The sequence below is a fragment of the Varroa jacobsoni genome, unplaced genomic scaffold, assembly GCF_002532875.2.
Source record: "Varroa jacobsoni isolate VJ856 unplaced genomic scaffold, vjacob_1.0 scaffold_233, whole genome shotgun sequence".
Lineage (NCBI taxonomy): Eukaryota > Metazoa > Arthropoda > Arachnida > Mesostigmata > Varroidae > Varroa > Varroa jacobsoni.
Genome location: NW_019213135.1, coordinates 135,162 through 158,389, shown reverse-complemented (window position 1 = coordinate 158,389; position 23,228 = coordinate 135,162). Strand labels below are relative to the sequence as shown.

The 23,228-nt window shown below is 38.3% G+C and overlaps 3 protein-coding genes and 1 non-coding gene across 12 annotated transcripts; 2 read left to right on the top strand and 2 right to left on the bottom strand.

Moving 5' to 3' along the window:
- Positions 1-77: 77 nt before the first annotated feature.
- Positions 78-11,340, bottom strand: LOC111273879 (cytochrome P450 307a1). Of its 3 annotated transcripts, none has more exons than XR_015316122.1 (8): positions 10,873-11,340; positions 9,164-9,398; positions 8,558-8,663; positions 8,082-8,390; positions 7,602-7,858; positions 7,078-7,311; positions 5,075-5,296; positions 78-184 (listed from the first exon to the last, which is right to left on the bottom strand). XR_015316122.1 is itself a non-coding variant. In XM_022855892.2 (7 exons), the coding sequence occupies exons 1-7, from the start codon at positions 11,186-11,188 to the stop codon at positions 181-183; spliced, it is 1,461 nt and encodes a 486-aa protein (XP_022711627.1). In that variant the 5' UTR covers positions 11,189-11,337; the 3' UTR covers positions 78-180. The 3 variants fall into 3 exon arrangements, 1 of the variants encoding a protein (XP_022711627.1); XR_002688089.2 differs by having other exon boundaries at positions 5,075-5,316; positions 10,873-11,339; XM_022855892.2 differs by lacking the exon at positions 5,075-5,296 and having other exon boundaries at positions 10,873-11,337.
- LOC111273881 (uncharacterized) lies at positions 3,139-22,852 on the top strand. 7 transcript variants are annotated; one of them, XR_002688090.2, is made up of 6 exons: positions 18,996-19,125; positions 19,596-19,715; positions 20,396-20,548; positions 21,415-21,552; positions 22,375-22,566; positions 22,685-22,852. XR_002688090.2 is itself a non-coding variant. In XM_022855896.2 (5 exons), the coding sequence occupies exons 1-5, from the start codon at positions 3,379-3,381 to the stop codon at positions 22,504-22,506; spliced, it is 555 nt and encodes a 184-aa protein (XP_022711631.1). In that variant the 5' UTR covers positions 3,139-3,378; the 3' UTR covers positions 22,507-22,852. The 7 variants fall into 7 exon arrangements, 6 of the variants coding, with proteins under 6 accessions (XP_022711631.1, XP_022711634.1, XP_022711633.1 ...); XM_022855896.2 differs by lacking the exon at positions 18,996-19,125 and adding an exon at positions 3,139-3,390 and having other exon boundaries at positions 22,375-22,852; XM_022855899.2 differs by lacking the exon at positions 18,996-19,125 and adding an exon at positions 18,745-18,893 and having other exon boundaries at positions 22,375-22,852.
- Positions 13,672-13,753, top strand: TRNAL-AAG (transfer RNA leucine (anticodon AAG)). Its single transcript has one exon. It is a non-coding gene; the product is annotated as a tRNA-Leu (tRNA).
- Git (ARF GTPase-activating protein GIT1) lies at positions 15,435-18,737 on the bottom strand. The gene is made up of 2 exons (XM_022855893.2): positions 17,751-18,737; positions 15,435-17,284 (listed from the first exon to the last, which is right to left on the bottom strand). The coding sequence occupies exons 1-2, from the start codon at positions 18,285-18,287 to the stop codon at positions 16,265-16,267; spliced, it is 1,557 nt and encodes a 518-aa protein (XP_022711628.1). The 5' UTR covers positions 18,288-18,737; the 3' UTR covers positions 15,435-16,264.
- Positions 22,853-23,228: the final 376 nt, after the last annotated feature.

Genomic DNA, 23,228 nt, shown 5'->3' with positions numbered 1-23,228 from the left:
TACAGTTTATTGTAGTAATATCGACTCTTTGAAATGAACCTAATTAAAGTAAAATTTGGTTTTACCATTACTCAATATACGAAAACGCCCAATATGTCCAGCTTTATTATAATGTCAACTAAATGTAGTGGCACATGCTGCATGATTTCTGCAGAACTGTTCACCCATTGATCAGCGGCTTCACCTAACAGAAAACAAAAAGAACTCCACCCAATCAGAAAGGCTGCTTTACGACAAATTATCACTTTGTAATATTATTTTATTTATCCCTTGCATTTCTTAAAGATGCAATAGGCAAAAAAAACATAAACGAATCACACAGGATGACGCACATACAGTACGCTATTATGTATTATCAACTACATAATTATTAATCAGGAATGACGAATAAAATTCTGCAGTAGCTCAATGTAATGTCCAACACGAAAAGGGACAAAGAGGAACAGTTATTTGTCATCGAAGCATCGATATATGTTTGCAAGAACAGGCTTCAGTAGCGTGTTGTACATCGTAAATTCAAATAGAACTTAACGTTTCTTATATACTTAGTTTGATTTGTAAAACAGCCCAACAATTGAATTGAAGCAAATCATACCCCACCACACTGGGTAGAATCAAAAAAATGTTTCTTAACCTAGAATAATGAAAGTAAGCAAAAACCCTCTTACAACCGACAACAACAATGGCAAATAGCTTAATACAAATTTGCTTATAATAACATATTCGCTCATATTCTACGCACAGAAGATCAGTTTGATATGTGCACTCTAGTCGCTTCACCTGTATTGTAGACCAGCAAGCCGTTAATGCCTGAGTGGATAGACTAATAATAAGTAGCCTATATTCCAAAAAAATTATTTAGTAAAAACCGATTTTTGAGAGTACATTTTGTATCCCATGCTGTGTTGTGATATCTGATCTATATATGTGACAAAGGTAGTAATAGTAATAACAATAATAATAGATGAGAATGGGGTTCAAAATCGCAATCACTGTTGCTTAGCTTTGTTTGAATAAAAATGCTGTTTTCATACCGTTTTTTTCGCTCGAGTAGATAGGTGCGAAACATCAAATGAACGAAATTCACCCAAGAATCGACACCCGGTTGAGCATTTATTAGTTTCAAGACGTTGTAAGTAGAACACCCTTATTGAGCGAACTATTGAATTGGCAACGTTAATTATGCTTTAATTTCAGATGATAATACGATAAAATGGCTGTATCGGGAGTGTAATCTGTGCTGAAATACTATCGAAAATCTTCATTTAAAGGCGTGCGCCACCCTCGGAGGCTCATAAAGGATATCGCATTGGGTCTTCTGTTTTGTAAGTCAATCGGACAAAGCGACAATTGTGTAAACAAATTTAACAGAGCAGTTACAGAATATTTTTCTCATATTCTATCTTGTTTCTTCCTGCATTAGATTTTCACTCGAACGAGCGCCTGCGTAGCATTTATGGTTAAATTTAGAAACGCAAAAAGACGCTTCCAGCGATATAACTCATTACCAGATGAGACGTCAAATTCTGTTTATTGTAAACGAAACCGATAAGAAAAATATTTTAGAAATCAATGTTTCAAGCCAATCTTAATAAGCCGTCGAAGTTTGATTAAATAAAGAGGTATGAGCATAAGCTATCAAGTCAAAGGTCCAAGTTTTCAGCCGCGCCCTGAATTTTTAGGTGTCAGCCCTACGAATCTTCCGAAGGCTTTTACCTACTAATGAAGTAAAAAAACTACAAAAGCAAGAAAAAGCCCAGACGTTATTGTAAAATTGATTCGTTTAGTTGTATCGGGAAAACAAGTGGAAGGACATTGATGTACCGTTTTTAGTAAGAGCTTCTGGACTTCTAGAAACAGGTTTTTGTGCGAAGATCCTGCTTCATGCTAAGCTTAGGTGCTCAGGGTCTTGATAATTTTTTTTAACTCGAAACTAGAAGATAAGCATACCCACATAAGTGAACCGATACTATTCGCTCTCGATAGTTTCATCAATTTTACATGTTGATCTTGACACATTGACTTTTTCATTAAGCTATTTGGGACAAACTGCATTTTCATTTTGAGGGATAACAGGCCAACCATATTGAATACCACCTAGACTTATCAGTGCAGTGTTTAACAATGTTTTTATAAGACAGTATTGTCATTGAATATTATATTTGTTTCGTATGTGGTGGTACAGTGGTTTTGAACCTGGTGTTCTTTATTCTACTACAGGACGTTTTTAAAATCTCGTAACTTATTAACCTTATTGATTGGACTTTTTATTCGGTTTTTTATATTTGTGTAGCAAGGAAGTAACGGGAAATAACCGAAGTGCTTGGCTGTGTTGGTAAAACAATGCAAATTTTTTTGAGACTGGAACTAGATGAGATCTTGTTACTCATTGATTTATGGGATAGGGCGCCGTTATAGCACTTAAAGTACGTTGCATTATATCGCACCTTTTTCTGGCCGCGGTATAGCGTCGTAATATTTGACCTTTTACGTTTCAACGTGTGGTATGAAAAAAAAAAAAATTTACGTACTGTAGGCTTAAGGACCACTTTTGTTTGCGATTCGATGATGTCAACGGCAAGGGAAAATTTACATGATTATCTTTCGACCCGATGATGTAAGAAGTATCTGTCTATAGAAGGAACAGCGCTGAACGTAGTTTTTCTTCCAGCGAGGCGCTGCCACTATGAAATTTATTCTATTATATTGATTCTGAACAGTCGCTGTCTACATGTCGATCTTTGTTGTAGAACATTCGGAGTAATGTAGTATACAGTTGCAATAACCAAATTTTTTATCCAATATATTTATATAAACTGGAACAATGTTTTATCTTTGGCTGTCTATAGAACGCAATATCCAGCACCTAATTTTTTTGAACGTGGCGAAGCCACACTTGAATTACTTACGACCCGAGTCACCATCGTATGAAATCACAATTTCGATTAGGTATACGCCCCAATAGGTGCATTGTATTGAGGTGCTGACTCACATCATATGTGATCAGATTCAAATATAGAGCCTATTGACTCTTACGATGCACATGATATTCATGGTCCTTTCGTATCTTACTTGCTGGGATAGCCCAGCCGATGATGGCCTAAAATGGTTTACCAGCAAGTTAGGGTAGTGACAGTAATGCTTACTCTGCTGCGCAACGTTGGACTAATTGCATGATGTTCGAATGTTGTTTAAGCTCTCGCAGTGAGAATTATACAAGTTGTTATCGTTGAGTATACATAATGCAGGCTTTTAAATGTAATTCCCTTCGATAATTATACCGGAATGTCGAACCAAAATCATTTAACCAACAAAACACTCGCAGCGTGCGCTTGAACTTCAGCATTTTGAATTCTTTCTCATGACTAACTTTCATGGATGGGGACTGAGGTAGGTGGTGTTTCTCGTGTTTAAATTGTGGACTTCAGTCGGTAGTGTAGTGAGGCTTGTATGGAATATGAAAGGGTGTTTTGTTTTTTAAATTTCATTGACTGAGTATTGGAATCGAAGCAGATCCATAGGAGAACCATTGGGCAACTACGAAAATGTGTAAGCTAGAATTAGAAATGTAATCTTTTTAACTGAAAGGGCGTACTAACCCAGGTTGGTTTCCGTTCTCGTCTCCAAAAACTAGCTACGAGTGTAGTAGGTGATGTTAAGCCGGCGAAGAAGATTTTCTGCTATTGAAGAATCTCTTGCTATTTTTATCTATCCTATTATAAAAATGTAGTACTTTTTTTTGTTTTAGAAATAAATTTGCCCATAAGTGCGTTTTCATTTAGGAGTATTTCTGTGGACGATTTCTTCTTTTCAAACAAAATCGTTTGTCTAGTTTTTGTCTACTTTTACAGTACTTCCGAAGATACTAAACGGAGTATCACAAACCACTATCAAACAAACAGCGTGGATTAGCATAGTACGGATTCCTAGCGTTAGATAAATAATAACAAAAATATGTCATCCGAATGCTCTCTGCAGCGGCTTTATTAATTTGAGGGCTGCGTTCGATCCTGGACTAGGAAGCATCGTACAAATAAGGCTAGCCGTTTAAAATGCCGAAGCTGGTCAAATATATCCTTTAACGGAATTTCGTTATAAGTGATGATGGAGAACGGCTAGAATAAGCAACAGAGTCCGTTGAAGGACAAATCCGTTGCTCCTCATCACTGGTTTACTCCCACAAATCAATTCTCGTGACGTTGCCTCATGAAGATCATTCATCAAATCAATGATATCATAATACACAGTGAAAGCAAATTCCATCTACAGCAAGCTCTAGTAACATGGCAAGGAAGTGCCAGAAAATTCAACTGTCAAACATATGGAAAACAAATAAGTTCATGAAAGTCGACAGATCTGCAGAAAAAAGTTAAAAAAAAAAATTTCTCCCAAGAACTTTGGGAACATTTGGGGATCTTTCATAGCGCATCGATATAAATATAAGGTATAACATGCTATTACTGTTGCTTTGATATAGTTATAATTAGATAAGGTAGCGATGAACATTCACACATCAACTGGCAAGTAAGTTTTTCAAAAAAACGACCCGTTCTTTGTAGGATAACAACAACAAGTCAACAAAATGGATAAATAACTAAGCAGTTACTACACTCTGGACTTGCTTGTCAGAAACTTGTTTGACCTAATCGTTTCTATATTGCAAAATCTCTATTACGTATGTGCACTGTTAGCCTAATTATCACATTGTCACACACAAACATTTCACGGGTTGCGCCACTCATGAACAGACGATCGTAAAGGATTGGTGATTTGGTTTAAATGTATTCACTCTTCTAGAGGCCCTCATGTTCATTTGTCAAGTGATTTGAACATTTAATCCTATTGGCCTGTACTGCCGAGATTTTTGCCGAAAGAGAACAAGATTGGCATTTTTGTTAGTCGGTCCTGCTGTAAGCCACCGGTGATCCGATTAGTATATTTTCTTGAAAATTATCGAAGCTTGCAATGCCAGAGAAGTAGTTACTGTTACAATTTATAGCTGACCGAAAGAAGCATAGCGCCCATGGATAATGCTATATGAAATGTACAATGTCGCTTTGACCGCCATAATTACCCTTCGTAGTCTTCTGTTCATTGTAAGTATAACGAGCTCCTGGAGAAAAAGTTGTTTTCAGCAAATGGTGTTTCGGTCAGCGGTCATTGAAGTTGGGTTCGAAAGTTGTTGATAGTGCTTCCCACATATGCTAATGGATAAACTCCTGCACCTGTTTAGCTCCTGCGTTTGCTGCGTAGTAACTTGTAAGAAGCTGTCATAAGACACCAGTCTCTTCCAGACCTAAAGTGCAAATTCCAGTACTGCCAAAATTCTTTATGGTGGCAAATCATCGTTATCTATTAATTTATTTATTAATAACTAACAATAACAGTAACTTTAATGAGCAAGCAAGAACAAAAGCAAATCGACTCGCATGCACACCATGGGGCTGCCCTTTCGCTGTCCAATATCGTAATAACTTCGTATTATACTAACTTAATACACGAGAATATTCAACGACATGGTATTATCTCGATAAAACTACTCAGCCCACCAATATAATGCTGACTTCTTGCATATTGTGAGAAGAACAACTTCGAATCATAACGATGTATGATTACGGCAAGTTGGTTAAGGCACTTCACATATCATCGTATTCTTTACCAATGGTAGAGCAAGTTTAATTTGGCCCGTTTCGTTGAAAATGCGTTCTTAAGAGTCCTAGTACACCATCCTAGTACACCTAATACAAAACGACGTGGAAATATACCAAAAAGAGCTTTTATATTATTTGCAAAGCCCGTTGCGACTGATTAATTGCAGCCATCTACAGGCAATAGCAGTTTGCAGGTACCGAATCCACTCTACCGCAGGCTGAAAGCTAAAAGCAATGTAAAGTTAGACGCAGTCGCCATGCACCCGATAGAATTTTAAACTCATGTTTTACACGAGGATGATGACCTGCACAATTTGACCTTCACCCAAGAAGGTGTTTTCATTGTGCCCGATCTTCAAATAGCTATTCCCACAAGCAAATGTCCCATATTTATATTATACAGGAGAAATATATACGACGAGACTTGCGAAGGTTGATCAATTCGTATTGTGGAAACTCCACAACAATTTAAATCGTGAATTCTGGACTTCAACTAATAGCAAATACTTGTCGTTTAACTAAACAACTTACAACTTAGGGAAGAAGGAACATTGACAGAGCATTTTGGCCTGTACATGGTGTATCCTATAACCTCGATGAATGGAACAATAGTTAGCTGGTAAAGTAATTATAAGCACGTCGCTTACTGCGTACACATATATATGTAATCGATAGTTACGGCATTCGATCCAATGCACACGAGATTCTCAGTGAACATTGACCCCCCCCCCCCTTTCGTCATATGCAATAATGATATAATGACGATGATGTATCTTTTCGTAGTTATAGCACAGCGCATACTGGCCGTCACAGCTATGTACATGTAACATATTTACTTGCAGTATTAGTAAAACGATATATTTATAAAAACAGAATACTATTTTTTTGCGGCTTGTTTTAGAATCTGTTATTAGTACTGAATCTAAGCTCTATTATTCTGATTTATAACAGCCTCACGACACCCGTGGAAAATATATTACTACCTAATTTGCACTAGCTGTGTATAAGCAGAGTACTTTGCTAATTAAAACAATGTACGTTAAATGTTACATAAATGATTAGGTTAGTCGTTGCCATTCTTCATACTTCGCCTGTGAAATCCAACCATTATTACACAAACGATTTCGCCGCGTCTTGATAAAATTAATAACGACTACATGAAAATGAAAAAAAAAGTATAAACACTTGTATATTTTATTCATCATACGTACTTGTGTATACATGTGTTTCCATTGCAGCTTTGTTCACCATGCATTCGATTTGCCTGTTACTATCTATACATAAAAATCAGTTAGATAACTGCCCACCAAGACGTGTATGAAGATGTATTTTGTTTGTATGATAATGTGCTATGTTCTATGCAAAAAAGCATGCATGCCTCATGCACGGTGATAAAAAGCACAAAGTATACAAACTGGAATCTCACAGTCTCTGCTCGAACATCAATTTTGGTTCTGTCTCCATGATAACTCGGCCGCGTGCATCCAAGTAATCAACCGCTGGCGTACTAGGGGCAAGACGGACTCGGAACTGTCCAATCAATGCTGACAGAATCAAGTGGACGATGTGGCGAACTAGACCATCGCCCATGCATGATCGCTTGCCAGTACCAAAGGGCAAGAAGTGGTCTGGCTTGAGTAGGGTCCCGTCGCAAATGAACCTAAAAAAGTAGAGATAAATACTTTTGCGTTAAGTTACAGGGCTACAATTGACTCAACATGCATGCACGTCTATTATGAGTACAAAAATGCCCTGTATTAATTGCATAGGATATATTGCGAACCTTCTATGATGAAACATAAATATCGCACGCTTGCTTAGATGGCCCACGTGACAAAGCTAGGGTACGGATGATGTATATTATTGCTTCTAAGCCCAATTCTGAGCTATAAATGTTAATATCGCCTTAATCTAAGAATCAGATCACATGTCCTCATCTAACCGTCATACCTGTCTGGCATAAACTTAGCTGGCTTGTCCCAAAGTTCTGGATTGAAGTTGAGGTCGCAGATATTGAACATTACCATTGTGTCCTTGGGAATATGATAACCTTGAAGCTCTGTATTTTGCGTGGCTACGTGTGGAATTATGGGCGAGCACACCATCCTAAGGATTTCGTACATAGTCGCCTCGGTGTAGACCAACGACTTCTTATGGTCAGCACCCGGGATTCCTGAACCGCAAACAACTTCGTACTCTTCGAACAACTGTCAATAAAAAAATAATAAAAGGAGTGCATTTTGATATATTTAAACAGCCAGTTTTGCATGATTATTGCTCGTTTTACAAGATAATTTTACCGAGATTATCCGTAATTTCAACACAGCTTTAAAATTGACTCTGAAACCTTAACATGGTTACTTAAAAGATTCTCGAGCGTTCCACGAATATTTTCTGTCTCATATTACGCAGTCATCTTATATATCATACCTTATTCTGGACTTCGGGTTCGTTTGCAAGCATATAAATTCCCCAAAGGACCATGTTGCTTACGACGGGAAAACCACCGATGAGGTCCCCAATGATCACCGCGAGGTCAGTTCTATCGAGTTTAATCTTCTTCACTGCATCGCAATTTGCCGCGCTGTTTATATACAGCACAAGGATATCGCATATATCCCGAGGTTCAACTTCGTAAGCTGCTGCGCTTTGCTCGTGCTCCGTGATCATACCGCTATTAAACTTCGAGATTTCAGCTTCCAACGCATGCAGTTCATTGAGTCGTTTATTATAGAATGGCTGTAATAAGAAGATAAACTATTTGATTTTAAAAAGCACAACTTTTTGCGAACCATATGCAAGTTCTTCTACGTGTGAGATTCATAATTGGTTCCGTTCAGTATAAGGTTTTTCATGTACCGATATGTACAATCTGCAAGTCGAAATAGATGTTTAGATAAAATCACCTTTAACCATGGCATGAAATCAATGGCAAAGCCTTGAAATAGCTCGTGAAAGATTTCATTATACAAGTTCACCGTGCGCAAGTACACAGCATCGTTCCAGTCGAACCTGCAATGTCAACGAATGGTTCCTTCTTTGATTTTATACCGCTTCTGCTAATAGTAACGCATGAATTTTCTTCAAATATAACGTTCATTTCTTCACAATATAGATTTTTTAGCTATAGTGAAGGTACGTTTAGTAATACACGCAAAAGCTATAATGCTTTACATGAAATGATTTAAATTGAGAACGGCTCTTTAGCTTTGCAACCAGCGACGCACCGGACTCAGGTCGCCGTGGGGACTGGTCAGTCAATACGACTGACAATTAAGTTTTGTGTCCATGCTAATGGCTAACGATATGATTACAGGATAAATAGAAAAAAAAAAGCAGGCAAAAACAGTGAAAGGAGAAATATAGAAATACATTATCTATTGAAAAAAAACTAGTGTAGTCCTTTTTTTGAATATGACACATTAAGAATAAAGTAAGCTCGTTATAGTCTAAAAAGCCCTCCGCTGAGGGATAAATGAAAATAACTGAAAACTCAGAATGTCTCAACTTACGTTTTACTGCAAAAAAAATCGTAAAACACGTTTCCGATAGCATTTAGGATGGGCCAACGCGGCTCTAAGGGTTCACCATTCTTCTCCCTAAAGAAATCTATCAGGAGTATAGTCTGCGATGAAATACTATCGAAAATCTTCGTTTGAAGGTATACGCCACCCTTGGGATGCAGAGGTCCATAAAGGATATCGCGTCGGGTCTTCTGTTTTGTAGACCAATCGGACAAAGCGACAGCTACGAAAACAGATTCAGCAGAGCACATACATCACGGAATGTTAAGCTCGATTGTAATGGTTTTGTTAAATTTTATTGCATTCTTTACTGTACTAGAATATGATTTGAAGGAGCGCCGGCATGCTATGTATGTAATGCTTTCAATGATATAACCCATTAACAGATGAGGTGTCAAATCCTGTTTGTGCTGAACGCAATCGATGGGCAAAATACTTCAGAAATCAATGTTTCAGGCCAATATTCATAAGCTAACAAGGAATAGGTAAATAAAAAGTATGGGCATATCAAGCCAAAGATTCAAGGTTGGTCTGCACCTTGAATTGTTATGGGTCAACCTTACACACCCTATAAAGGCGTTTACCTATTCATGAAGTAAATGAACTATCAAAGCAAGTAAAAGCCCAACAAACAGAAGTATGTTAGACGTTATTATAAAACTGATTCATTTAGTTGTATCGGGAAAACCAGTGAAAGAACATTGATGTACCGTTTTTTGAAAAGGCCTCTGGACTTCTAGAAACAGGCTTTTATTCGGAAATCTTGCTTAATACAAAGCTTAGGTCCCAGAGTCTTGATCATTTTTTTTATAACCCTAAACGAAAAGACAACTACACCCATATAAGTGAACTGATACTATTCACTCTCGATAGTTTCACCAATTTTGCTTGTCAACGTTGACACATTGATCTTTCATTAGACTATTTAGGAGAAGCTGCATCTTCATTCTGAGAGATAACAAGCTAGCCATACTTTAGTGCCAACTAGAAATAACAATGCAACATATAGCAGTGTTTTTTTAAAAAAAGACTTGCTCATTTAATGTTATGTTCTGTTTGTATGTGACCTTTCGTGCTGGAAGCTGTCTAAGCGATGTTTAATGGCGGTACCGGATGTCAAACCTGACACATTCGGTTTATGACCTCAGCTGGTGTTTTTAATACGACCATGCAGCGCCCCTACATTTATTTGGAATGCTTATTAAATAAAGAGGGAGCTAACAATAAATTATCGATGTTCCTGGCTATGTGAAGAGGATAGAACGAGTTTTTAAAGTTATCGATACAGACCTAATTACGTTGTTGCTGGATAAAAGTGTGACCAGACTGTAAGGTCTAAAATGTATTGCGGTATACTGCGCCTAAGCCTTCGTTAGAAGAATATTTCAGTAAGTTCGGCAACTTTAAACTTACTACTATTTACTGTTACTAAAATAATTTCGGATTTTTGTTGCTCCCAGTTACTGATGAACTTTTCTTTCGTAGAACTGAAGTTTTCTCCGGATGTATTTTCAGTCTTTCTTAAAAGATGCCACATAACCACCTCGTCGTTATTTAAATAATATCAAGAGCATAAAAACTTAAGTTCTGAAAGATCTCATAACTTTTCGTCAGTAATTGAAAAACGTATTTCCCTAAACCGTACTGGGCCGCAAAGCATGACTGTTTGTATACGCTATAGTATTTCAAGTACTTACAAAGATCGCGGTTCCATCGAAAAATTGCTTGAAACCGGAGGAAGTCCGGGCGGTTTGCAAAACTGGTTGCTCTATTTATGAGAATCTCTTTGATGTCTTCGACGTTGTTGACCAGCAGGCAATATCGGCTTCCAATCTGCACTCCCACTAGACTGCCGTATTTTTCGTGGAGTTCGCTAAAGCCATCCCAAATCTTGGTAAACTTTCCCAGTTGCGGTGAAGACCCAAACACCGGGACTCCACTAGGTCCAGGAAGCCGCTTGCCTCGCGTTAATCGCCCTTCCTTTAATCCAAACATGCCATTTAACAGAGACATGGTATCGCTATTGCCAGCTGCTCGACGAACACTCTGCTCGGATCTGCTGTTCAAACTGGAGTTTTTGTCTCCAGAAGAAAGGGGCTTGTACCCATCTCTCAAGAACCCTTTCTCAAATAGGGATGGATTTCTGCCGGGGGCCGTCTTATTACCTAATGCACCAGAAGCAGCGATAAAATGAGCCGTGAAAAGTTGTGTCACTGCAATACAGCGTCGTGCTACTTGCCCTTCTACGTTACAACCTGCTCTATGGAAATATAGCTGAATCATGCGTACTATATGCCGAAGGACCGGTTCCGCTTGCGATTCGATGACATCGATGGCGAGGGCGGTTACAACCGGAATTCACATGGTTGCTTTGGATGCGATGAAATGAGGAATGCCCGTCATAAGGGGCGCAGCGCTGTGCTCAGCTTTTTATTGCAGACTTCTTTTTTCTGGTTGGCAAATTACATGTTGAAGCGATACCAGCAGGACCAGGAGTTTCATTGCATTATTTTGGTTCTGAACGGCTATCGTAATTATACCCGTTTTCAATGTGGAATATGAGTGTTCCTCTCAAACAAACAATAACGCAGCATGTACCTAATAGCCTAATTCCAATCCAATATACTTTTACATAATTAGGGACTGAAAAGGATTTTTTTCATAAAGTTTTCACAGTAGGCGTAACAAAACCTTATGCTAAGATAACAGTGTTTTGATCTTTACTTGTATACAGAACGCAAACTCTAACACCTAATTCTTTTGGGCGTGACCATCTGAACTTCAAATTACCTCCGACACACATGGAAATCATGTCAGGTCATTATTTCGCTTAGGTATGCGCCCCAGAAGATGCACGGTATTGAGGTGATGACCCGCATTATATATTGTCGTGTACAAACATCGAACCTATTGATCCTAACGATCGAGGTTATATACGAAAAGTATATTTTTATTCCTAAGAATGCAATGATGATCCGACCAATAATGTCATAAGACGGCAGAGATGTAAGTTACAACACTTACAGTAGTGTTCACTCTGCTAACTAACTGCGAATTATCTCGATGCCTTGCACTTATATATATATATGTGTGTGTGTGTGTGTAGGCTCCTCGCTGAACTCCATCTTAATGGCCATGCAGATGATGTAGGAAAAAACAGTTTGACCAGCAAATAGCTTTTAGCGTGTGGCTGAACTCCGATAGTTTGAAATTTTTTTCATAACTGACTTCGTCGATTGAGACCGGCCATATAGAAGCAAGTAACGCCTTGGTATTTAACAACAAACTGTGGTTTTAGGTTAGAAGCGTAAACTAGGAGGCTTATTAAATACAAAAGAGACATCTTGCTTTTCCAATTGAGCTCAGAACCTGCATCGGTGCTGAGGCAGAACACTAGTGAAATTATTCGACACTCATGAAAAGGTGTCAGCTATAATTAGAAGTGTGATCATTTGTAACTGAAGAGATGTGTGGATAAAAGTTGGTTTTCGTTCTTATCTCCAAAAATCAACCGGCCGGCAACACAAAAAGATTTGTTAATATTGACCAATCAAATATTTCATTTTTCGATACTCCGATAAATTTTATTGACTAATATACAATATCTCATGAATTTATAAACATATTCGTCGATATGGATTAAGGGCTACTCACTGGGTAAGGCAGTTCGGAAAATTTACTTGTCTAATCTTTAACGTCTACTTCGCCTACATGCAGTAACCCTCACATTTAGTGTTGCTTGTATCAGCAAAATATGTAGCAGCAAACGGTTACTATTGGTTTGATGATTATAGTCTTTTAGGTAGCTGTCGTTAGATCAGCTGGTCGTATACATCCAGACATTAAGTACCAAGCCGAATTGGTTTTAAAATTCCACTTCTAAAAAAAAAGACGATTGTGTCTACCGATAATTGGATTCGCTTGAGTGTATTCAACCCTCTTGAGACTTTCTTATTAACTTGCCAATTGACTTCAATACTTAGTGCGTACATTTTTGGCCTACGCCGCCAAATTTTGTGCTCGAAAAAGACCAAGATTAATATGGCCATTACTTGGTGTTGTTGTAAGTTATTGGCGACCCTGCCGGCGGAAAATTTCCGCAGACATTATCGAGGCTTGCGAAGCCAAAAAATGCTATCTTGAGCTGTGACTACCAAGAGCAAAAAAAAACCTGTGGATAATGCTGCATAGAAAATACGCTATCGCTTTAGTTGTGATAATCGTTTACCGCAAGTCTGGTCGTGACTTGTTTAGTATCTTGACCACAAGAGGCCGCATGCGCGGTCTAGGAAAAGAAGCTCTGTTTGCAGCTACTAGCGTTTCAATTAACGGCCGATTTACTGTGCATTATGTATCCCCGCAGGGACTCAGATAACGGTCAGTGAAAGATAACTGGCCGGTCATTGAACATGTTCTTGGCCTTGAGAGTCGTTGATAGCGCTATCGGCATAAGCCAGTGAATACACTGCTAAACCTACTCTCAAGCTTCACCAAGAGGTAGTGTGGCCGAGCGGTCTAAGGCGCTGGTTTAAGGCACCAGTCTCTTCGGGGGCGTGGGTTCGAATCCCACCACTGCCAGATGTTTTGCCAGACACTCTAGTCCCTTTGTCCCTAAATAAATAATATTAATAACAAATCGAGACGTACAATGCCGTATTGATTCGCTTGTGGGTGATAAGAACAGAAGAGATTATACGGTTTCCAGTTTCCGCCGTTACCTTTACGTTATGATGGATAAAATCTTAGCTTAGATGGTAAAATCGTCATATTATGCTGACTAATAAAGACTGTGTGTGGCTCACTCGTTTAGATGACGACATGACAATATTCAGCGGTATGATTCCGACAGCAGTACTCATATTTTTAAAATGTTTTATTAGCCTGTTTATTCTGGGAAAAACATTCAATTACAAACGCATACCGTTATGAAAGGCTGAACAACTATCTATACTCTATATCATCGTTCTTTCTACCTATGGGTTGGTGACCTCAATAAGTATTCCGTACACTTAACCACAAACTGTATTTTCTAAAACATTTTGTTCAGGCAAGCTAAATTTGAATGTCTAAAAAACTGAATTTTAATTTACTGCGTCTCAGTAACCAAATCAAACTTTTCTACTATTCATTGTAGTATGTATCTTATTAATAGGGCTTTGTTAATGAAATACGTAGGTACATTCTATAGTATGAAACTCGATAAGTTATCCGAAGGTAGTCATTAACATCGTCGTGTCTCCCCCCCCCCCTTTAAAACTTTAGCCAAATGACAGTCATCGATTCGGTAAAAGAGAAATAAGTTTCTAACTTTAAGACCATATTTTTTGCCAGCATAATGCTTCCAGATACAGGCCTTCCAGTGCTTGACTTTTTCGATCTTTATATTTTTTAACTCTTGAGTTTGTGCTAATATTGGCTTCCCATAGGACACTTTATCAGAGAGGTCAAAAAATTGGTCTGTGCCAATTGTTGTTTCTTAAGCAGTGCACTCGTCGAATACAAATCAAACACAGAAGTCAACTCCGCTACGCCCTGATGTTTCGCGATAGAGCTCGTATTCATATTTACTGTGAATCTCCGACTTCCCGTTAACAGCTTTTTTCCTTTTTCCAAAAATTATTTTCTTGCACCGTAAACGCAGGAGTTTGTTTCAGTTTTCTCCATGGCACAAACTTTTTGATGAAATTTGAACTTTGAAATAAATAAACCTACTTTGAGAAAGTTAAATTTCGACATCTCCTAACCACATTTGTTAAAAGAAAATGATAATATAAGAAATTAAATTTGACTTTATTTAAAGATTTTATTACTCAAAATTGATTTAAAAAAGATTCTACAACTAACTGCTCCTGCTGTAACTGGCTAAACAACAAAAAAGATAATGAAGATCACAGACTACGATATATTCACGCTATTCAGAGCATGCAATGTTATAGTCGCTTCATCAGGTTTTTTGTTTACCAGCAAATTCTTCTGGTTTTGCTAAAATCAGTTTTTAGACAGTTAAATATCGCCTTTTTATCCTTTAGATCGATTTTGATTTGTTATCTTAAACTGAAGCGTATCAATTCCTTAAATATTGTTTTTTAAAACCACCTTAGGATGTGTGCATTCGTTTCAAAGCCAAACTCCGTGTCGGGTTTTCACTTTTTTCTACAATATAGACAAGGGATGCCAATATAAAAAAAATCAAAGAGTTTTCTAACAGCGTAAAACACTTATTACCTGCTAACATAACGTTCACTAAAAAACACGCAAATTTTTTTTATAGTCAAAGCATATAGTTTTATTGTACAAAGCTTTAATTACATGTAACTAAAACCGTTATTGTGGTACATATCGATTGTCGGTATTTATACGTAATTGTATATTTTACGGTTGTCGCGTCACTCCCCAATAAACCTTCTGGAAATATGGGACTTTCACATTGGGCATATCATAATATAGAGACTATGAGCATAATTATCTGTTTCGTTCCGCTTTAATTGATAAGTGAAAGAAAGTGACAACAGCTTAACTCGTCACGGAGCACAAATGAGGAGTATAAGAAGCTCCTTTAAGTCAAAACAACAATCACTTGCAGACAATTGCGAGAACTATTTTACCATCAACGGATAACAATCTAAACATTGTAAGAAGGCAGATAAGTATTCATCATTTTTTTTACAAAAAAAAAAAAAAAAAAAAACCGGTTACTTATTCTAACTCGTACGCAGTAAAGTGTGGATTAATTCTAAATTTGATTATATATTTCAGGTTAGCCAGTGTTTAACACGCTGTAATGTTACATGTCAATTTTCAATATTAGAAAAAAGTATGCAGGTGCAAAATCACGTATATAAGATTAATATGGGCAATTCCAGGGATCACTCAAACGGCGAAAATTCTACGCACAAACTTCCATTAGCTATCTTGTAGCTAAAAACATTGTTTTTTATGTCATATACCGTAATGAATAATAAAGCAGGCTAACTTAAACCCCCTAAAGTTCGTACGAAATTTCTAGATTCCCCAATTTACAAGCATGTATGTACATAGATAGATGAGCTTATTGAGTTAACTTTATCGTAATGTATCCTTCTTATTTACCTAAACTGGTGGTTGTGTGTTCCGCAGATGTGGGAACGATATCACAAACGTCTTGACACCGTGAGCAACAGTGAAGACTAGTTTGATGATTTTTTGAGCATTTTCAGCTTTATCGCCATTTAACAGACATTCGCAGTTGTTCACGAGATCATCCGCTGCTCGTATGATGTTTTGCAGGGCGCTGTGACACGCCGGCTCGGGATAGCTATGAGGTAACAGATATGACATTTCTAAAACAGAACAACGAATCTGTTTGCAAATTGAGAGATAGCTAGCGTCATTCTGGGTTTTCGCTGCAACTAAAAGTGCATGCGTACGCTTTGTGATTTCATCCGTTTTCACTATTAGATTGGGAAAGAAGCTTGGTGCTTCAGCAACTGGTGGCGGGACCGATTGTAAGGTCGGGGCAGGCGAGGGCGGACTTGCTGTTAACCACTCTGTTGGGGTTTCGGCCGCCGACGCAGCCATTGTCTCTTCCACTTCTTCCGTAACAATTGTGATATCGTCATCCCCACAAACGCTATCATACAAAGGTTCATCGTCGTCGTCTGGGAGACGAACTCCTCCTCCGACACTCCCACTACATGAATTATGTGCGGACAGGCGTTCCTGTCCAACGCAGAGGACAATAAGTGCCGCTAATTCTTGGCGATTTAATCTGGCGAGTTTCTGTCTCGATTGATTACGGATTGACGCGAACGCCGGGTTCACTGGCAGAAATGGCACCTCATCGCAATTCATCTGCGATTGTATCTCTCGGCGTTCGACTTCGTCATAGAGATCTTTACATAGCTCCGTTCGAACTTCATCATCCAACTGAAGCGGCGGGGGTGAATTGGCCAACATTTGTCCACCGATGCTAGTAACAAAACTCTGTAGACTATCACTTAGTTGATTTAAGGCAGTCATCATTTGACTAATCAAATCTGGGCGACAAGCTGCCCGAGCAACGTCAAGCGCCGAATGGCCTGATCCGTCTTCGACACGAGGGTCCGCTCCGTGAATTAGGAGAAGCTCAACCTAGAACAGAAAACAGTTTGCATCTACACTCCTTAATGTGTTTCAAATGAGTAAACATTGGGATCAGTATGTAAGCTATATTATAATATGTGTCGTGAAGCTATTTAGAGACAAGGTTTTTATTTTAAAGTGCAAAGGGTACTCTCTCGAAGTGATTTATATGAAGTGAAGCATAATTCAATGAGATGTAAGTTAAAGTTTCGAACAATATTTGCTCAAATAATTACGAGTAGTAAATTTTAAGTGATTAGTCTTATTTATGCGGCCTTATTAGCGATACCGAGGGAAAGAGACATTACAAGTTTGTGTGGCTACACGTCACCCAATTGTAAGTATGTAGCAAAATAATAATAACAAAGTATCGGAACCTAGCTTACTTGCACTGACTTCTTACAGCCTGATTGTTATCGCCAAAATATTACTGATCGATATAAGAACCTTGCAGCTATTATTTGAAACAATCTACCTGAAGTGGTTGACTAGCTAAGACAGCAGCGTGGAGTTGTGTCTGTCCTGTTTCAGGATGAACAAACCGGACGTCCGCGCCTTGCAATATCAACTTGAGAGATTCGTCAACGTCGTTCGTTCTCAGATTTGTCATGAGTCGGATATTGACCTGAAGCTCATTAGTATCATGTGAAAGCCGTTCCATAAAGTTCATAAGGACATATTTTGATTTGATGAATGCGCTTCGCGTCGGATGTAGACTTTGATCGTTCGGTGGTGGTTTCCGACATCCACCAGTGAAGTTTGAGTCAAGCAGGTAGTGCTCCCAAACAGAGTTTATATTACGTGTCGACAACACGTCTAAGAGCTCTCTCTGTCTAGTTGGCAATTTTTCGTTCAAGCACACAATCTGCGAAATATGCCTGCCTAAGCTAAAGTGGATTAGTGCACAACGAGAACACAGGAGTACACCTAAACTCAACGACGCCCACGACGGGTCGGCCGCACAGCAATCGGCGCACAAATCGGCCAATTTAACTCCGCCACTCGATGACATTTTCGTTAAATACACCGTTTTCGTGGCGAAAATACTTACACACACTCAGACAAGCCTCTACGGGGTTTTCAACAAATGTAAACTAAGTGAAGTTTTTTTGGTTTGCTTGGTATGCTCCCAAAAAGGAAGACCACCACTACAAGTTAAGTGCGTCGCCGGGCTTTGAAAGGCAATAAAATGAGCAAGCACTGCATTCGAGAAACTCTGTTCCCACTCCGTGAACGTCATTAGTTGGGTATAAGTGACCAGCTCTCCTATCAGTCGACCTACTGTGCTTCTGCTTTTGTTGTTATCCTCGCTGTGGCAGCGGGGTATTCCGGTCACTGTTGTTTTTGTCGTAATGATGAGTGTGATCCTGCGCTACTGGTGCAAGGACTAACCGGAGAGTGGTAGTTAAACACTACGAGCAGCAAATGTCGGCCAAAACATCAGCTGATCTGTTCTACTGACCGTCAGTCGCGCCGGGATTGTTTAAAAGTTGTTGCTGTGTGCTTGCTTTAAATGATTAAGCAGCTAAGATCGCTTTGTGTCTGTTCTGATTCACTGTGCCACGAATTCTCGATATTCTTTTAGACTCCGACAAGCGGAAGTCTATTATCACTAACTGTGAGAGTTTTCAGGGAGTTGTGCATTTACGATCGTTATTATTAGGAAATTTTGAGACAGCTGCTGGCGACTTGCCAGACGATCAGTTAATAAACAGATAGTGGAACAGGTGGTATGCATTAGTTTCTTTCAGACCTGAATATTTTGTTCCAATAAGATCAATACAGAAGCCTGATTTTCACGCATGAATTTAGAACTCGTTTGCAGTCATCACTGTTATGCCGACGATTTGGTTTGTGTTGTTGTTCAAGCAAGTTCGCCCATCTCATGAAAAGTTTCAATAATTTAAATAGATTAATAAATAGATTTGAAAAAAAAGTGTACGGTGAGATTTTTTTCTACTTTAACCACTTGTCACCTGAATGATATACGTTGTTATTGAGCATGTATTAACCTGTGAACTGTTGGTATAACCGCTATGCTGCTACACGAGTGGCTACGCGTTTTCTTTAATAGCAAGCACTACTAAAGAAATCGAAGTGCATTCACTTTGTGGTATTTATCATCAACTATCCATTTCTCCCGTACATTACTGCGCTTTTCAGAAATAGTTGTCTTTAATAGATTTATGTCTGCAAACACACAGATGTTGTTTGTTTTACGTACGCGCAAGACCATGCAATTGGGCACCCTGGAAAGATGCCTTACCTCTTTGTTTCAAACAGGATTAAAGCTGCATTTTGCGTTCTGCATTTATTACAGGTGCATTATTATTCTCATGCGGTAAAAGAAGCTTCCAAGATGCTCATCGGGTTAATTGCCAAGCGCTTGGTGATGAATTCAGCGTTCATCTCGCGATCGCTGAATACCAGCCGTCTGCAGGTATCTATCTAACCCGAAAGCCCCATTTTGTTCTCAATAATATGGGACAAGCCACGAGCCAGTCCGCCCGCCTCCATTGGAGACCAAAATATGTTCGAAATATCAGGCGCGAGGTAAAGAAATTATCGAAACGTGCTACTATCCCGCAAACATGGTACATCGACGTCACAGGTTCAAAGAAAAAAAAAAGCTTGTTGACCTAATGCAGTAACACATTTTTCCAATGCATTAGACGTGTAGCGACAGTTATGAAATTGGTTCCTATTTGAATCGGCTTAAACACACTGTCGAGTCTGAGCAATCCGTGGTTCGTTCTTTAGAGATGAAGAAATGTTCGATTTATTTAGACCGCAGTGTAAAGTAACATTTGGACTCTGGCTTACCTGTATGTGTAACGGATAGTACATCTTATTCTTATCACATTTCTTAGGTCAGTACTATAATATATGCTTTTCTCTTCAGTGTATGGTGCATACTTGACTAAGTTTTTCTACTAGTGCATTGATACTGCGGAAGAGGATGGTCTTACATACATATTTATAACTTAATCTAATTGTATTTATTCTTTGACGTACATATTACTGGCAGGTGATCATTAACTACCACGTTTATCAATAAATGTGTTACTCAAGGCTGGATGCTGTACTGTAAATAACACAAGATTTTCGAATTCGCTTTAGGCTGTCGTTCGCCGATCACACTCGACAGACATAGATGAGGTTGCAAATGCAGCTCGAGCCGCAAGAAAGCACGCTGCTTCAGGACAGCCGACAATTTTTGCGAAGATTCTTGATGGGACCATTCCAGCAGATATCATTTACGACGACGACAAGGTGTCATATCGTACAGGTTCTTTAATCCTTAGATAGTCGCAAGCTACAAGTTGTCCACGCAAACTTGCTACCACCCATTCTTTAATAAGGTGGCTCTTTATACATCTGAAAGAACCAGTAGTATTGCAGGAATCGACAGAAGTAAGGGATTTTACTGAAAACGAGGAGATTTCATACTTACCGCAATTAGTCTTATTTGATCGAACTTATTTTTGAGGCAGCAATTTTGATTTAGAGTAGCATAGATTTTGACGGGAAAAAACCTTAAGCGTAAACAAAATATGGAAATAAGTAATAAGAAAAAGGTCCTTTTAATTAAATAGATTTTTTTTTATTGTAGTAGGTAATGAATGACCCTTTGTTAACAAAGACAATCAATTTGTGCCTACGTACACATTTTAGGTGATTGCTAAAAAAAATCTTGCTAAAAAAATCTATTAGGTTTTGTATTTATCAATATTCATAAAACGTCAAATCTTGTACCCAAGGGGATTACTGTACTTGGGTTAAGCGTACTACAAGAGACTGAGTATTTATCAAAAATTGATAATAGCCTGTAAATTTTCTAAACCGGAAGATGAAAAAAACTGGAATTTCCTAACCACTTCTTAACTAAATTAGAAGCTGTAATAATATGATCGTGTTTAGTATGATTGCAAGATGTTATATTAAATCGGATACTTTCTTAAACCCAAGCGGAAACATTTGAAATTACATTGACTACTTTATTTCTGATTTGATAAATTGGTGAAAGATAACACATACGAAGTGTACTAATTTCTTATGTATCCAGTTTAATTTTAAACTAGTTAATGCATTACTTATAAGCTATAATGGCAAACGTGTTTATGTGTTTTTTTTGTTAGTGCATCGCGTTTAACGATATCAACCCTCAAGCGCACGTCCATTTTTTGGTTATCCCACGAAAATTTATAGCAACGTTGGAACAGGCCGACGACTCGGACCAGGATCTGCTTGGTCATCTGTTGCTGGTTGCTCGAAAGGTAATTGAAAACATGATACGGTACAGTTTCTTCATTCATGCTGGGAAAATAGCTTGCTGTATCGGATTAGGAGAATATGACGATGTGAGTCAATGTACTGCTTGACTCTTTGCTTGCTAACGAGAGTAAGGAACGGTATATAATATATAATTGTATATGATATATAATAGCAAAAAGTTGACATACATATATGTGTCAATTTTTTGTTTTATTAAAATACTATATGGAACTGGTCAGACTTGCACATTACTATAAGTAATACTGCAATAGACTTTAGGCTGTTGAGAGGATAACTAGGATCGGAAGGAAGAAATGTGCAATTGAACCACTGAACCGTAGCGCATTCCACTTATTCAGTTATAATACAAGCGTCCTTCTTGACTTGTCGTTGCCTCTTTAACAGCGACCTTATCTGTCTCGATGTCGCCCTCGATTCACCTTCACTTATAACAGACCACTTAAATGTATCTTTCTCACCCTAGCTGCGACACATTGTATGTACGTGTGTACATATGTACGAATTATTTTTTATAACAAATATATCGCCTCGGACATGAAGAACTAATAGTTAACACACCATTGGCGTAAGCGGCTCCAATCAGCCTATTATAATAGTTCGCTAAACGTCACATTCAAAGTTCAAAACTTAAAGCGTAGTGAGCGCTAATGATCTCTTTCTATTAAGTGTATCCTGCAACGTTAACAGCTGATCCACAGCAAACGACACATAAGTTGACTTAAAAATATCTGTAAATTAAATAGTAAATAGAATTGTGCCTTTTCTTTGGCGTTTTAAAAATAACATTGAGCCATTGTTGACAGGTTGCCGCGCAGCAAGGCCTGAAAGAAGGTTATCGTGTCGTAATCAACAACGGCGTACAGGGTGCTCAAAGTGTCTACCATTTACATGTGCACGTTATGGGAGGCAGACAGATGACGTGGCCGCCTGGCTGACGTATCACTGTTATGAGTCAGCTTTAAGATCACTTGTCAGGAATTGGTAGAGTACAAAAAGTAAGATGCAAATCGTCACAAAATCGTTACGAACATAAATTTCTATTTAACAACAGGGGCTAAGGCAAGGAGAACGTTGCTTTTCATTTGGTTATTCCTTACCTCTCGCTCTTTACAGATGGACATTTGAGAATTCGATGTACAAAAAATGCTGGTTCTCGATATCTAACTCTTCGCTAAAGGTTTGAAAAGCGAAAAATGTTGATAGCAAAATGCCCGCAGTCTTAGCCATATATAGTATGGTATATAGTAATAAAAATAAACACTTATTATTAATTGATGTCAACGTACCGCGTTTTCCTGTATATGAAATTGTGTTTGCTCTCTTAACAAATTTAAACGAACATTTTTTAGTAGTTTAGATTTTTCTGTAGTCGACTTGAGCTAATGCAAGGTACTTAGTAGCTATTAAAACTCAGTATTTATTGAGCTAATACCCCTACCTCCATCTAAATAAATTACCGATATATGCGCGTATCATATCCAAAAAGGATTGAGTTTCAGTGAGTTTCTGACTAGTTAAAGCTCACGGCTTAATTGTTGTAGACGACCTTATTGACTGCTGAGCTTATAAGAGTTCTCTCTTTACAAGCATTAAATATCGTTGTAATAAAAGCGGTTGTAAGTTCTTACTAGATGTTGGAAATCCTAAAAGTTTTTGC

What these genes read in the sequence shown, in the direction of transcription:
- LOC111273879 (XM_022855892.2), bottom strand. Translation starts at nt 11,188, where the DNA reads ATGTCTCTGTTAAATGGCATGTTTGGATTAAAGGAAGGGCGATTAACG. An exon ending in ATTTCATGCCATGGTTAAAG is followed by an intron (nt 8,391 to 8,557) that starts GTGATTTTATCT and finishes TTCTTATTACAG; the next exon opens with CCATTCTATAATAAACGACT. An exon ending in GCTAAGTTTATGCCAGACAG is followed by an intron (nt 7,312 to 7,601) that starts GTATGACGGTTA and finishes CTACTTTTTTAG; the next exon opens with GTTCATTTGCGACGGGACCC.
- Git (XM_022855893.2), bottom strand. Translation starts at nt 18,287, where the DNA reads ATGTCATCGAGTGGCGGAGTTAAATTGGCCGATTTGTGCGCCGATTGC. An exon ending in TAGCTAGTCAACCACTTCAG is followed by an intron (nt 17,285 to 17,750) that starts GTAGATTGTTTC and finishes TTTCTGTTCTAG; the next exon opens with GTTGAGCTTCTCCTAATTCA.
- LOC111273881 (XM_022855895.2), top strand. Translation starts at nt 19,078, where the DNA reads ATGAATTTAGAACTCGTTTGCAGTCATCACTGTTATGCCGACGATTTG. An exon ending in TGAATACCAGCCGTCTGCAG is followed by an intron (nt 19,716 to 20,395) that starts GTATCTATCTAA and finishes AATTCGCTTTAG; the next exon opens with GCTGTCGTTCGCCGATCACA. An exon ending in TCATTTACGACGACGACAAG is followed by an intron (nt 20,549 to 21,414) that starts GTGTCATATCGT and finishes TTTTTTTGTTAG; the next exon opens with TGCATCGCGTTTAACGATAT.